Raw genomic sequence first — 16,101 nt, 5'->3', positions numbered from 1 at the left:
ATATATATATATATATATATATATATATATATATATATATATATATATATATATATATATATACACACATATATGATATATATATATTCTATATGATATATAAATAAATTAAAAATATATAAATTAAACAATTCTGAAATGAATATATGTATGTGTGTGTGGTTAAATATACATAATAATTACACACAGTACACCCACATATATTATGAAAAAAAATCACTTTTATTTTGTATGTGATTAATCGCGATTAATCTTCGCCAGTACAATTTTTTATATACAGTAAACCAAGCAAAAGGCCATTATTTTAAGATTGGCACTTGCATGCAAGTCTTTTTAAACAAATACTATCTTTAGACTAACGTATCTGACATGTAAAACTAGTTTGTTTGTTATTTGTTATTTTTCTTTTGTCATGTCTTATCTGAGAGCACCAAGTGATCCAGGACTACCACTGGTGCCCTGTCAAAAATAAGTAAAAAGCTATGATGCCTTTGTTTAAAATTCTTTGTGGGATGCCTATTTCCCCACTCTGCATTGTCCTCTTTAATGTCTGAGACAGACTTGATGAAAAAAAATAAGATGATGTGCCTCTGATGACACTCACAGTCTTTGTCGTCCAGCTGAAACGTATGCATTCCCATCATGCTTATGGGAATCATGTACTCCTCTCCTATGTTATGGTTAAAGCTTATTGCTATTAACTGTAAGTTTCCTGGTTCCAATTCCCATAAAGAGCCAGTCAAGAGCCATCACCATTGTGCCCTGGAGCGGGGCACTTAACCCTCAATTGCTCCAGGTGGATTGTGTCTGTAATAAGGTTATGGTGCTGTTCTCTGGCAATAACGTGGCAGGAACAAATGTGAACCCTGTTGGTATGGAGATAAATACTCTCGTCTATAGTATGCTTTCATACGAACACAGATATTATTACATGTGAATAAAAGATTGCAGTTTAGATTTAATTATCAAGCAGATCTATAGATCTGTATTTACACATCATACTTCTAAAAGGCTTAGAGGTAAATATCTGGCAACCATAAGGTTATAGGTTTGAATTCTAAAGTACAGAAATTTCAACAGATATCAGTTCTAGTTAGAGAGACAACAAGAAAAAATCAACACAGACGTTTTCAAACACACACTTGCACTATAAACCTACTCAGCATGACATTCTACTCCACCACGGCTACTCTACGAACAAAAGCACACAATCTCTATGCAAGCCAAGCTATCGGGGCAGCGGGGTTGCTCACAACCAGACTAAAGTGCAGCTAGCACTAGTCACAGTACGACGAGGTACAATACCTTCATTACTTCCATCCCACAAGTCTGCATCAGAGAGGACATGCAGAGGGAACAAAAAGGTGTCATAACAGGCAGACACAGAGATATATTTCTTTGCAGTTTTGCTTCATTTAAATCAGTTACATCAAAACAGAAAAATTCAGAGAAACAAAAATGGAAACTAAAAAGATGGAAGGCTTTTTTGTCTACAGAGAAGGTTAGATGACAATAACCAGACAGACTTCCTGTCTTGGCACACAATGGGGAAAACGATTAAAGGCAAAGCGCTTTCAGCCTAGCGTAGTCTTTGTCGCTTGTGTCATTTTTGGATTGACAGACAGACAAACATGCTCACACAGACACGCACAGATGATGAGAGACACGAAAACTCTATTTTTGAGAGAAAGAACTCAAGGCCAAACCGAGGTGTGACTTAACAGGGTGAAGACACCTCCACCTTTCATCAGCTCCTGCTCCGCCACGAGGGCTGTTCATTACCCAGCATCCCACACACCTGCCGTTGCCGTCTGAGGCGTGATCAAACTCGGATAAGTCTGCTCTCAATAACCCCCCTCCACTACATGCCCCATTGTACCCGCGCAGCTTCTCTCATCTCCTATTCTTTCTAAAGCGCAGGTGCTGGAACAAATTTTGGAGAGCAGACAGCACCTTTATACATTTGATGTCTGTTTATATAAAGCTGCAGTTTATTCTGACTAATCTATTATCTTTTAGGCAAAATAATATATTTATGATTCGTTTTGTTCACAGTTCACATAATAGTTTAGGTGTGATGACATCAGTCAGATGTCAGGACATCATGTCCCTGTGTCTACAGACTGAATGCTCAGGTGATGTCTCATAAATTTGTTCTCAGAAGACAAAGATGGCAGCATGCAGGTTGTGTACCTTCAAGGGTGTCTGGGGTTGACTCCATTCAGATATCTTTGTACTGAATGTAAGAAATGCATGCTGAATCCTGTTTGCTTTCCGATTTCCTATAAACAGTCAGTGCTCCCTCTGGGACATAACTCGCATTCATTTTTTATTCACTATTCTGTTGTCGGTGTACAGATTTTTTGGAGGGGCAGTAATAGTTGCTTGTTTTTCTCTACTGGTTCTATATCTGATGTTCCCCTACAGTAGGGGAGAGCGGGGGCGAAAGTACCATTTTTTTTTAAACTTAATTTTAAAAGATAATGTTATAGACAGAGATATATATTTGCTGTGGTCAATAACTCACAAGTGTGGTTTATCAATACCAGGTGGAATTTTGTAAAAATGTAAAACGACTTCAGTATAATTTCACTTCAAACATAAGTAGTGAATTGTTACTTTCGACCCCACGTGCAGGGACGAAAGTAACACAACAAAACAAGATAGATTTTTGTGTTACAGTTGTTTTTAGTAAATATACACGACTATGACTTAATATGTTAATATGTAACTGCAAAGATATTTTGTAATTTATCATTGTAAAAGCTTTGTTTGAAAACTATGTAAATTAAATAAAATCAAATTAGAATAATGTAAATTTTCAACATATAACAGTATTAGCAGCGGGACGAAAGTAACAAGTGTTACTTTCGTCCCGACAGGATCTCCTCACATTTAAACCCGATTTACTTTCATTTTTTAAACCCAGAGAGGTCAAACTTCAGGATGTGTTAGTTCACTAAATAACCTGTAGATTGATCAGTACTGTAACACATGAAACCAGAAACACAACGCGTTATCAGTGGTGTAGTGGTGTCTGGAGAAGTGGGTATACTCTTAGTTTATGCCCCTAGTAGAAGTGGGTATAATCTTAATGTATGCCCCCAGTAGAAGTGGGTATACCCCATGCCATCAAATAAAGAGGTGGGTATACTCCGTATACCTGCGTATACCCTGCACTACACCACTGTGCGTTATAAGAAAAAAATTCGCTTTAGGAACTTACTCATCACGGATGTCTTTCCGTGTCACTCCCACGGATTTCTCATGTCATTTTTTGTATTGTTTTCTCATTGTTTTTTCTTATTTTTCTTCCCATTGTTTTTCTTATTTTCTTACCAAGCAACAATGATTTGAAAATAGGAAAAAAATGAGAAAACAATACATAAAATGACATGAGAAATCCATGGGAGTGACACGAAAAAGACATCTGTGGTCCTGTCACGGAAAAAAGCTGAATTCCGAGACATGGTTACGGATAAAGAGATCAAATATTCTTTGACTATAACACGGATTTCCATGAGATCATGTTGCTAAAACTATAGCTAAATATAGTCGACACATCAAACGTGCTTATAATATGAACCAACATGTTTACATTTTTTAAGCAATTAACTAAGATGTGTACTGTATGTTTAAATAGAGTCAAATGTGAGTGTGTGGGCCACATATATGATCCTGAATTTATATTGTCTGAATTTACATTTACAGTTTAAAACAAATCCTTGTTTTACATTCCCTTCCTCTCTGCCTCTATACAAAATATATACCCCATCCTGTTGGATCAGTCCTAGATGATACCTGTAGCAACTTTTTGGAGATTTATCCAATAATTTTTTAATTAGATAAAAGTGTCTCCCAAATGCATAAATGTAATGTAAATGCAAATGGCTAAACGATGTTAAGCTCCAGGACACAGATAAAAGTGACTCAACATAAGCAGTAGAGGCAGAACAGGTACAGTGTACAGTAGTTGGTGTAATGGTAGATGTATGGATCAGGAAAAGGTCAGTGCCTGGTTCACGGTTGGTCGTTTGCCTACCGATGGTGCAGTGTTCTCCGTTCCAGCCCTGCTCACATTCGCACTTGCCATCCTTACAGGTGCCGTGCTTCACGCAGAGCGGGTTACACACGCGCTGGTCGCACGCCGCACCCGTCCAACCCTCCTCGCAGCGGCACGAGCCGCCCATGCACACGCCGTGTGTTCCGCAATCGACCGAGCAAACCTCTGTGAGAAAGATAAAGCAAATGCATACAACACATACAAAACCCCAGATACATCAGTATTACAAAGATCAGATTAAACATGCAAACTGACCAACAGAACAGTCAGGGCCCATCCAGTTGGGGTCACAGCTACAGAGGCCTGTATCTGGGATAAAAGCCCCATGACCGTGGCACTGATCTGGACACTGAGCTCTGGGCAGCTCACAGTTGGGTCCGCCCCAGCCCGGCTTACAGTGACACTCTCCATTCACACAGATCCCGTTACTGGAGCAGGTCGGATCCAGGCAGTCAACTGAAAACAATAGGAGGTGATTCCTGTCATAAATATATAAAACCAAAACATCCTATTTTCTCATTCATCCACATATTTAATTCTTATTTTTTGCTGCACCCACGAGTCTATTTTTAAGACCAAGATGTGACAATATAAAAGCAGATACAAAAAATACTTTAGCTTTGTTCAGAAATATCTCAAAAGAGCTTGAACAAGCACATACTATCTTTCATCTAAGCATAAAAAATCAATATCCCACACACCACCAAGTGTGAGAATGGCAGTTTCCTGTCTAGAGCCTTTCACGCTCACCTCCCCTCATTTTCTCAACATCTCTCTCTGCTTCCAGTCTCTCCCTTTATGTCCCCTTCCACCCTTCCCCTCTCTTTTAATTTTGACCTTTCGCTTGCATGTTCTGGGACGCCTCAAAAAATTGATATTGACTGCTGAGCAGAGGAGAGATCTGACCACGGAAAGCACGAGAAAGCCATTTGACAAATTACCCGGCCCTGCGTGACACCCCTCTCTTGGCCACCCTCGGCCAGCAGAACCGCCAGCCTTTCCCCTCGCGCACATAAAGCCATTTGCGTCAACTTCTGTTTATGCTGCAAAAACGGCACATCACGGATATCGATTTTTGTGTCACCGGTACTTCAGGTAAATTGTTTGAGTGACTCTGCTGTGATGAATATCTGATTTTATAAAATCGTAGAGTGGCAGGCGAAAATGAAAGAAGGAGAAGTGCTGACCTTGTGTTCTGAAACGGCTCATGTTACTCATGACCCACTATGACTCTCTCTCTCTCTCTCTCTCTCTCTCTCTCTCTCTCTCTCTCTCTCTCTCTCTCTCTCTCTTTTTACACATGCGTTTTCTGTCATGAAGGGGTGTTTCTATTGACTCCAAGTGCTTTAGATATAGGGGTGAAAGGTGTGGATGGTTCTAGAATTGACTAGAATTGAGTATGACAACGTCAGGCTATCTGAATTTTGAAACTCTGTTTAAATCTATGTTTGTTTGTATGTGGATTCTCTTCTCTTGTCCTCTTTCAGCATTTGTCTCTTCCCTGTTCTTCTCTTTGCCTCTTCAAACACTTGGGACTCTTATGTGCTGCTGCTTCTTTCACCCTCACTGTCAGTCGCTTTCTTACCCGAGAGCCACTGAACTTTACAGAACACAGAAAATGAATCAAGACTGAAGCCATTGTTCTCAACACCTCGATCAATATATTTTCCAGCCTTTACTCTTATCTGTGAGGTGTTTTTGTGGAAGGCCATTAAGTCCTACTAGAGAATCTGGGGAGACGGTCTCTGTATGAAAGACTTTCGTGTTCCGCTTCACTAATGTTCTGTTACGGATCTACAGAAAGTGATGCAGTGTATGTGAAAACACTGGCCGTTTAACACTGAAGTGTTATGCTTTACAAGTCATTTCCTGCCAAAATGCAGTGACAACTGAATAAAAAAAAAATATATTATTTCACTTTGTATGCATTGTTATTAATACTTATTATGCACTGGGAAGTTTGTTTATTTCATTGCAATAGTAAACTATTTGTACATATAAAATTGTCAAATGTTTTTTTACAAATGTAAATAATATTCACTGCTGTGAACGTACTGTATGTAATCTGATGTGCATATTATTTAAATGTCAAGAGCATACACATTTACAGAACATTATTTTGTATCAAAAGTCAGTCCAAAAGGCAGCCATCTTTGCAAAGCATTCAGGCAGTTATTTCAGTCATGCAAGACTAAAGTGCTGTCTACTTAAATGGAGAAAGACATATTAAAAGGCATATTTCTGACCAACATTTAAACCTGACATCAACTATAACATAACTTTTCTTGCTTAACCTCCTCAGACCTGGTGTTTCCACATACTTGAACATCACATTTTTTTGTTGTTTGCGCCATAATACTTCATTCTGTAAATGGAACCTGTTGCACACAAACGTGGACACTTACACGGCTTCATGTTCAAAGAAAAATATTTGGTTATTATATTTATTGGTTCTTCCTAACCCAAAATAGCTGGAAAGAAGAAATCTAAAATGCAAGCCAAACCAAAGCTCAGGAGGTTAAGCTCAAATTGGCACAGGTAGAGTGCTGCAGAGATGAGGTTTTTTGTAGGCCAACCCCGGAAGCTAGGGGACACTGGGGACAAAAGTTTATGACACACACACACACGTTTTGTCCAACAAGATAATCATACAAGTTTTGTTCATCTGTGAAGATTAACTTGTTGGACAAAATGTGTAGTTTCAAAAACTTTTGTTAAACACAGAGTTTAATTTTTTGCAATAATCCAAAAGTGGGAAAAATGGCGGGACCCTTCCATCATCAGAGTGGCCATATTGAGAGCTGCATTCATAGTGCTCTATCTTGTTATATGCGACATCTTTGTTATGAATGGCTCAATATGTTTAAATATGACATTATTTTATTTCTTTTGTAATGTGACTATTAAGTTTTTATTTAAATAGACCACACACACAACCAAGCAAAGTGTAATCATCTGTATAATCATCTCTAACCAGCCTGCCAGAGTGACTGCCATCCCAATATCTGAAATATCAACCAAAGTAGTAACTTAGAGAGCCATCAGTTTAAATACATATTTGTTTCTCTTTTTACAGTAAACAGCCACAGGGACAGAATATAGCAATTACAGCAACAAAGTGAATTATTAAACCATTAAGACACAATGCTACGTTACACTGTCACACATAAACAAAACTTACCCTCAGCGCAGTTGTCCCCTTTGTAGCCCAGAGAGCAAACACACGTGCCCTCTGTGCACGTGCCATGACCGCCACACTGCGGGTCGATACACTGGCTGATGGGAACATCACATTCTGCACCTTTCCATCCACTGTAGCAGATACACAATCCCTTATCATACTGACCGTTTCCACTGCAGAGCACCGGACATGCCGCTTTAGAAACAGAAAAATAAAATGTTTTAAAATGTAATAATGCATGATTGAAGTCTGAGAAATTCTTAATTTTTTTTTTTTAATTTGGCAATGCTTTTTCTAAAACATCACAGTGGTCAAACGTGAGCTAAAATTATAACAGACACACAGTATGTTTCTAGTGACCTAGAAAAAAGCTATAAATGCTATAAATTTATCATAAAGGACATAACAAGAAAACTACCATTTTCATGTACACAGATATGATTTGATCATTAGTCCCTTTAACAAATCCATGTTAAGTAACCCACACAAACATTGGGGTTTGCTTCCCAAACATTGAAATATCTTTAGGCTACATTTAGACAACAACATACATTAGACCACTCTTAACCCTAATGTAAGTTCTGAATAAAGTTATAAAAGCAAAATCTAACCCGCATACACAGACAAGATTCAAAAAGGGTCAGTACAAGTAGACAGCTGTGATAGGTTATAGAAAACTGTAATGAAAGAAAATTTAACACCAAGGTAATGAAACTATTAATCATAAGCTTTCCAGGTTAACTACAGTATGGAAGATATTGGTTTGTATGAAATGTCATTCATCACCCTTATGCCTTGGAAAAAAACGAGAGAGAGAAAGAAAGAAAGGACGGGGAGAGACTTTCACTAACACACACATTTCATTTTCTTTCCGAATTAAACCTTGATGGGTCATAAAAAATAAAATATTAAAAAGTCTAAATCTGGTTAACTTAAACTTTACTAACAAATCCACTGTGTGAGCCTTATGTTGCCAAGCAAATACAATAGAGAATTACTATAGACCAGGGTTAAATTCAGGGAAGCTTAAGAAAATAATGCCATCTAATTAAATTATCACCTTTATCAGTCCTTCCAGAAAAATTGGGAGTTTTTTTGTGATTGTTACGGGCAAAAATCCTTAATCTTGGTAGGATGTTTTCTTCAAAAAATATTTATAGATATTTTTATGCAATGAAATTGCAGGATCTTGCAAAAACTGCGGTTGGGGTTTGCAGCTTTTCAACGATGTACACGTCATGTAATTACATCACTTCATAACGTTCCCATAGCAACAAGGGACATGGCTGCACTTGTGTGAAGTAAATGCAATATTTTTGAACTTTCTGCTAAGATATATGTGACTTTTTTGCTACGAAAATACGGGGATTATGAAATCATGCAAGCCCGCATATTTTGCGCGCGGAAATCTGCAATTTATGCGGCAAAACTGCGGCGTATTTGAAGAAATGCGGCCCACGCATAAATATGCGGACTCAATCATGCGATTGCATAATCGCGTTTTTCGGGAGAGACTTCCATATGCTAAAATATCAAAAAGCTATTATACAGACTTCAAAAAAATACAATTGGAAGTCATGTTTCCAAAATAAATCTGCAAATGTTTCTATGGATTTTGTCTCTAAATGTGTAGCTAGGTCAGAAACACACACAGCTCCAGTGGGTATCTGGACTCTTGGGCTATAACTCGACACTGTTGAGTGTATAGAGCCATTGGGACTGTGAGGTTACCACACATCTTTGATGTGTTCAGATCTAAGAATCCCACCGCTGCTGCAACACTGGGAACAACTCGGTGCTGGTTCCCCTCAGCACTCCATCAAATGTGTTTTTACCTTTATGTCTTTGGACCTTACTGTATGTATCTTAAAATCTTTCTGTGAGTTTGTTGACACACGTACAAAGAAAAAAAATTTGGAACATGCGTCTTTCACATGAGCCACAATTCTCCTTTATTCAGGAAACCAGTATGCAAACCAGTATGCCAAATTATAAACTTTAAAGTGATGGTGACATAGTTTTTATTTATTTTTTCAATATTTCCTTGTTCCCCAGTCTAGTCAGGTTTGGTGGTTTATGCTGGTCTAGTTCTTTAGGTAAGCAAGATAATAAAGTGTCCAAACAGTCAAGACAAGCTCAGACCAGCAAACCAGTTTAGGCTAAATTTAAGCTGTTGTTTTCAGCTCTAACTCCGTCTCTCTCTCTTGCTGTACGACAGAGAGAGGGGGGTGTAATTGGAGTGTCTCGTACCTTTCGAGCAGTCCATTCCATGGAAACCAGGGAAGCAGTGACACAGTCCTGACACACACTCTCCGTTACCATGACAGTTTCGCGGACACTCCTGCACAGAGTCTGTGAAAGGAATGAAAGATTTCTAAAAAAGGCCACTTTGAGGCTGATGACAGCTATAACCACCACAGCAACAGTCAGAGAACCAAACTCTCATTTTATCTTCTCCTCCGCTGTTGCCTTTCTCCCTCTTCCTCATGTTCTGTCTCGCCGTCTCTCTGTGGGAAGCCTGCAGGCTCTGGTCATTATTGATACAACCAATTCAAACAGCGTCACACGCCATTTCATTAGCCATGAGTATTATCACGGCAGTAAAACTAGGCCATATCACAGTAGATTAGCACAAGGTTAATTGGTGAGTCACTACTTATTTCTAGAAGTCATGCATTTGAATATTCATAGAACAAAGTCACAAGGTGCTCAACTCATTTCAAGATAATATATAATACTCATTGAATAGATATGCATTATTTAATTATCTCTATCCTGCTGACTGATAATAATGCGTTAACACTTATTTCTATACAGGTCGAAATTATTATAATTTTTTTTTTAAACAAACTGGCCTTACAGTATTTGGCTGCATGCATAATACATGAGCAGACTTAATTTCTGTGTAAATTATTCATATTCAAAACATTCAAAGGTAAATTAACATGCAAAAATAGCCATGTGTTTATGAAAATTGTATGCAATTTGTTTAAATAAATTACGACCACCTGTGTATAAACAAAACATTTATCTTAAATGTAAATTTGCAGTCTTGTATTTTCAAAATAGCTCTACGTGAGGCATTTAGCCTAAATATGCACCCGGAGCATCGCAGACAGCAAACGTCTCCCAAGTCCTTTTCCTAAATGCATTTATTGTAACTCAGCATTCAGCATAAAAGACTCACAGTTATACTACAATGAGTGTGTGCCGAAAGCAAATAAAAAACGAGAAAATAAAGTGGGGAATAACCGGAGGGAAACTGACCCAACACAGCTGTGCTAAATGAGACAGATTCCTTCTCCTTGCCGTCATTGTAAAAAGCCAGATGCCATGTGCCGGGGTCCAGATACTGCACGAATATAGCCTCATTCAGTACTACAGTCTGAATACTGCGTCTTTCGCGGGGAGACTCCACTACACTCCATTTCTCCTTTCCATCCAGACGCTCCATATAATCATACTGCAGAAAGAGATACAGAGAAAAGGGAGGACATTTTTAGTCATTTCAAGCAGTTTAACAGTGTTCATGTATATCAAACAGTCAGATACTTTGAAGCCTAGCTCTAAAAAATGATTTTATCGAACACCTGCTGACTTCTAAAATGTATTTGCAATGACTGATTGATCCGCCGTTTTGATGAAAGAAGGTTTTCCTAAAAGGACTTCAGAGAGTGGGATCTATCTATCTCTGCTATGCGCGCGCACCTGTGCATGAGACGGAGGCAGTCCTTTGCGGATGTATACCCCGAACAGTGCATCCTTGCCCAAGGAGATGTTGAACTTGAGGAACTGAGGCTGGTTGAGGTGAAGCAGGGACCTCCAAAACACCCCTGGGGAAACTTCCTGGGTCACACGTCTGCCCACCTCTAGGCTACCCGTATCTATGCTGCTGTTACGAGCTGCCCAGGGTCCTGAAACATAAGAGAAAAGTATGAAACTAAAATCAATCTCTCACCTCTGCTGTGCTGCAACTGGCTCGTGTTTATGAATTTAGATGTGGATGCTTTGAAAACAGAAAACATAAGAAGGCAGCACAAATTTGATTTCTACCAGGATGGCACTTATCTTAGCCTGCTATCTGATGGAGGACGAAACTCAAATTCGGTTTCCTAAAGCCTTTTTCCCATAACCATAACCCTATACATCCAGTGTGAAGAAGCAAACAGGAGAGGACCAGAGGGTACGAGAGATAATAGGGATTTTTTAATTGAATACCTCACTGTGCACAGCCAGATGTCCCGTAAAGAACTGAGGAATACTATATAAAGATGAAAAGTTAATGGTGGTGTGTTCAAAAAGTCGATGGACAAAGCAAAGCCTGACTGGAACATGTTTAAAAGTTTTAAAACCTCTAAAATACCAACTTTGTTTCTGGAGTTTTCCGTAATTCAGAAAGACCTACAATCATATAGTCTGAGTAAAATACACTTTAAAGGATAGTTCACCCAAATAAAAATTCTGTCATCATTTACTTATACATCCTCATACCAACCTGTATATATTTCTTTGTTTGCTTACAAATGAATCAAAGCAAAGATTGCAAATGAAGTGATGCAAGGGGTGTGAATTGGTGATCTCGGTGCTCTTTGGATGCAAGGGATAATTCAACTCAATATGTAAAGAATCTCAAAGGCACTCGAATTATATAGAAAAAGTTAAAAAGCCTTTATTTCACATGGCTTGGTATAATGACAAATACATAATAACCATAGCGTTGCAGCGTTGACATTCTTTATTATATATATAAAAGTGTAATCTGCACCATTAACTCTCATAAGTAAGAATACAATCATATACTTGAAGTCAATGGTGCCCCAGATCTGTTTGGTTACAAAAGTTTTTCAAATTATCTTCATTTGTGTTCGGCAGAACAAAAAAATGTATAAAGGTTTGTAATAACATGAGGATAAGTAAATGATGAAAAAATATTTTTTGGGGGAACTACCCCTTTAACTTACGTATTCATTTTCTATTGGAAACAAAGCACAATTAATTGATTTTTTTGTTAAAAATTGTTTTTATTTACAGGTTTTTGCCTATAATTACCCATATTTACAGTTCTTACTGTAGTGTTATAGTGTTAATAGAAATGTGTAAACTGAAGGGATAATGTTGTGGCAGAAAATGATCAGTGCATTTTCTAATATTGTTGTATAACACATCCTTGAAAGAGGAAGGGTTAAAAGAACTAACAGGGACTATTCATATCAGTCAAAAAGGAAAGCAATTTCATAAGAGGAGCAAGCTATTATGTTGTTATGAAGGAATACAAAAAATTCATTGAAAAAAAAAACATTTCCTAATGAATCATGCACAATATGTCAAAAACATGTAATAAGGATCAATAAGGTTAGAAATAATAAATAAAGTAAATACTGACACTAAAAGAAAATGGTTATACAACCTAAGGCCAAAAACACCTTTTATATTTTGTAGTTCTTCAGAAAAATATTTATATACTTATCTTTCAAAACCCCAGGAACCAATATGCTATCTAAAAAGAAAAGCATGCTTCTTTGAGTAGACGCAATATTTAATTTGCCTCAAATGACATCAAGCTGTGGGGGATAGATCTACAGTCCCTTCAATAAGCTGTATATCATTTCACAACCCGTGTTTCATGTCTACCAGAGTTAATTTGAAAGATGTTTCCAATGTTTTATTTACCTTTAACAGCAAGATAAATAACTATTATAATACTAGCATCTACTGAGGTCTACCGTACATAAAGTACCAAAGACCACTGAAATCTGAGGTAACTTTATTTCTGTGAAGGAAAAGTGTTAATTTGACATTTTCCCCATTTTTCCCTTTTCTGTATCTCCCCCTCTCTTTGTCTCATCTGTTTATGGTCTCTCAGACTGAAGAAATTATTTTCTCTATTGTGAGATTTGGTGTATTCTCCACCCTAAGGCTTTCATACGTATGTCAACACCACCATCCTGTTTACCAACATAATCACACAAGCTGTTATCCACTTTTCATTTAATGGAAAATCCATGCTTGTTCTCTCTCTCTCTCTCTCTCTCTCTCTCTCTCTCTCTCTCTCGTTGTCTTTCTTTCTTGTCTTTTACTCCTAGCTAGCGGCAATGGCCGGTGTGTAAATGGAGGTTGCGAGCAACAGATTCCCTTCTGTCCTTAAGCTTGTGATATTCACACACACACAGACACATATAGAAACACAGCTCTATATAATCAGGTCAGATCTACACTGGAGACTGCAGCCGCGACAGTAAAAACCTATGAGAAATGGTGAGGCTATAAAGAACAATGAAAACACGATCAGGACGGAGCAGCAGCAACAGGAGATGAAATAGCTTCTCTCATTAATACAAAACAGCCAGACCAAGAAGGAAAGGAAGCGCGGAAAGGAAAATAGCAAGCGGATGAGGATTTCCTAGGGGAACGAGTGATCAGACTGGTTTTATTTCACAACACAACATGTGGAAACACAATGGGGAGATAGAGGGCACTTGAATTTGAGTGTCTAACCATGGCCTTAAGTACCAAAACAAAATCCGTCCGAGCACAGAGAGGACAATCATAAGCTAATACGAGCGGCTGGCAGCAGCATGCCAAATCATTTCATAGATCAGACCAAAGCCTAGATAAGAAGTCGTCTAGATGACAGCAACTCAACACAATATGACAGATGGAATAAGAAAACAACTAGGCACAACTTTTTACTTATGTGTTGGCATACAATGAATAAAACCTCACTTTATCTCTAAATTAATTATATGTAAATACAGTATGAGAAAATTGTTGCGAGGTAAGGGTGAAATTGACACAGCCATGCAGAAGGTTCGAGTTTGGAGCACTTGAGTTGAAGAGCATTTTCAAAACGCACAACCATTCAAACACCCACAAACGCACACCATCACTCCACATAATCTACAGTATATGCAATTGCAGAATTAAACATGCCTACAGTATATAACACTGAGATGGGGAAACTAGATTCAATGTGCATGGTGTATGGATATAGGTGCCCGCCTGATGTAAAGCTGTATTTGTTTATTTATTACAGAATCATATCATCTATGGCTATAAAATCATATCATCATATCATCACAGTCCAAAAACATTTGGTGATGCCTTCCTCAATTTATGTGTAGATAAATGAAAACCTGGAGTAAAAACCAATGCTTACATATGAAACATGATATATAAATAATATATAAAATATATATACAGTACTGTGCAAAAGTCTTAGGCCACCATGCTACCATTAGATTTGTTGTTTTTGCAATTGTATAGTGATGATATTTAATTATTTATCAGTCTCTTTATTAGAATACAACCAGAAAATACAGAAAATGTGTATTAAAAACAGTATAAAAGTATAAGCTGAAGTGTCGGAATACCCATACTGTAAAAAATGATGTGTTATTACACATTGTGTGTGTCATGCCATTTAAGGCGTTATTTAACCTTAAAATAAATGAAAGGTACAACACAAGTTGTGTTAAAAACAGTGATGGGAGTAATGCGTTACAAAGTAATTCCGTTACTGTAATTCCACTACTTTTAGCGGTAATGCGCGTGTAACGAAGTTCTTTTTATATCAAGTAACGCAGTTACAATTACTGAAATTTACATTTGTTTGTTGTCCCTAAATTAACACACCTTCTGGGATATTATTCATTGTGTCGCCCACCATAGTCATACGACATTAGATCAGAATTGTCTTGTCTGCAAGTGTCCATTTATCACAAAATATAGTTATGCGAGTAACAAACTCCTTAAAATTTCAGTAATTGTAACTGCGTTACTTGATTAAAAAAATACTTTGCTACATGCTCATTACCGCTGAAAGAAGTGGAATTACAGTAACGGAATTACAGTAATGGAATTACTTTGTAACGCGTTACTCCCATCACTGTTTTTAACACAACTTGTGTTGTCCCTTTCATTTATTTTAACATAAAATAACGCCTTAAATGCCATGACACACACAATGTGTAAAAATTTACACATCATTTTTTACAGTGCAGATGTAACACATATTGTTGCCAAAATATGCAGTAAACCATGTTTCCCAGCTCAAGTACTCATTCATCAACACCAACCAGATAAAGCAAGTGCTCCTTTTACTCCTGATTTTTGTGAAATCTACATCTCTGTGATAGAGATTAAAGACTCAATGCGCACATTCCTCCAAAGGCATAGATTGCAGGGGAATTTGCAAGTACAACCCCACAGTATTTCTATCATGATTAAAGGAAGCTTGTGTAGAAATATTAACTAATTATTTTCATCATGCATTCTGTGCTTTCATATGACAAGAGCTTAGATCCCCAAATTCATCTGAAATGTGCATATAGGAGCAGTTGTCAGCACAGCACAATCAGTAATCTGATATGTGCGAGCCACTCCTATCACAACAGTGAGGATAAGATCCGTGCGACCCATTTAAATTCTACTCAGAATTTCCTGCTTTAATTTGTTATGGAAAAAGTCCAACATCTAAAGAGACTGACTAAAAAGAGAAACAATGGATGCGTTGCATGCGTATGCAAAAATTTGTTAGTTAAATTTGCGTACAGACGTTTTAACTTACAAATCATGATTCAACAAAAACTTTCATACTTAATTTTATTTTAAATGTATGCAAAAACGTAAGAACAACTTAGGACCCATTGTGTCATGCATTAGCAGTAAATTACTGTAAAAGGCCTTTTAAACTGCACATGAAAGAATGGATCACCTTTAATTAGTGACAATTACTGTGGCATTGTTTGACAAATGCTGTAAATTTTTAAGCAATATCTGTTAGGAGAATAGATTTTTTTACTATTAGATTTGTATTCATGAAGATTAAAAAATTGTGTGAATTAAAGACCTGCTCAAG

The 16,101-nt window shown here is 37.4% G+C and overlaps 1 protein-coding gene across 4 annotated transcripts in view; it reads right to left on the bottom strand.

Moving 5' to 3' along the window:
• tenm2a (teneurin transmembrane protein 2a) overlaps positions 1-16,101 on the bottom strand; it is a 369,158-nt gene that overhangs the window by 30,255 nt on the left and 322,802 nt on the right. For all 4 annotated transcript variants that reach the window (XM_065271749.2, XM_065271750.2, XM_065271751.2 and 1 more), the window contains 6 exons: positions 10,953-11,158; positions 10,512-10,707; positions 9,495-9,596; positions 7,245-7,439; positions 4,319-4,519; positions 4,043-4,228 (listed from right to left, as the gene is read on the bottom strand). In XM_065271749.2, coding sequence (XP_065127821.2) covers positions 4,043-4,228; positions 4,319-4,519; positions 7,245-7,439; positions 9,495-9,596; positions 10,512-10,707; positions 10,953-11,158 — 1,086 coding nt within the window. The remainder of the gene's footprint in view (positions 1-4,042; positions 4,229-4,318; positions 4,520-7,244; positions 7,440-9,494; positions 9,597-10,511; positions 10,708-10,952; positions 11,159-16,101) is intronic.

This window comes from Paramisgurnus dabryanus, chromosome 16, assembly GCF_030506205.2.
Source record: "Paramisgurnus dabryanus chromosome 16, PD_genome_1.1, whole genome shotgun sequence".
NCBI lineage: Eukaryota > Metazoa > Chordata > Actinopteri > Cypriniformes > Cobitidae > Paramisgurnus > Paramisgurnus dabryanus.
The sequence above is the reverse complement of the archived record's forward strand: the minus strand, read 5'-3'. Positions and strand labels throughout refer to the sequence as shown.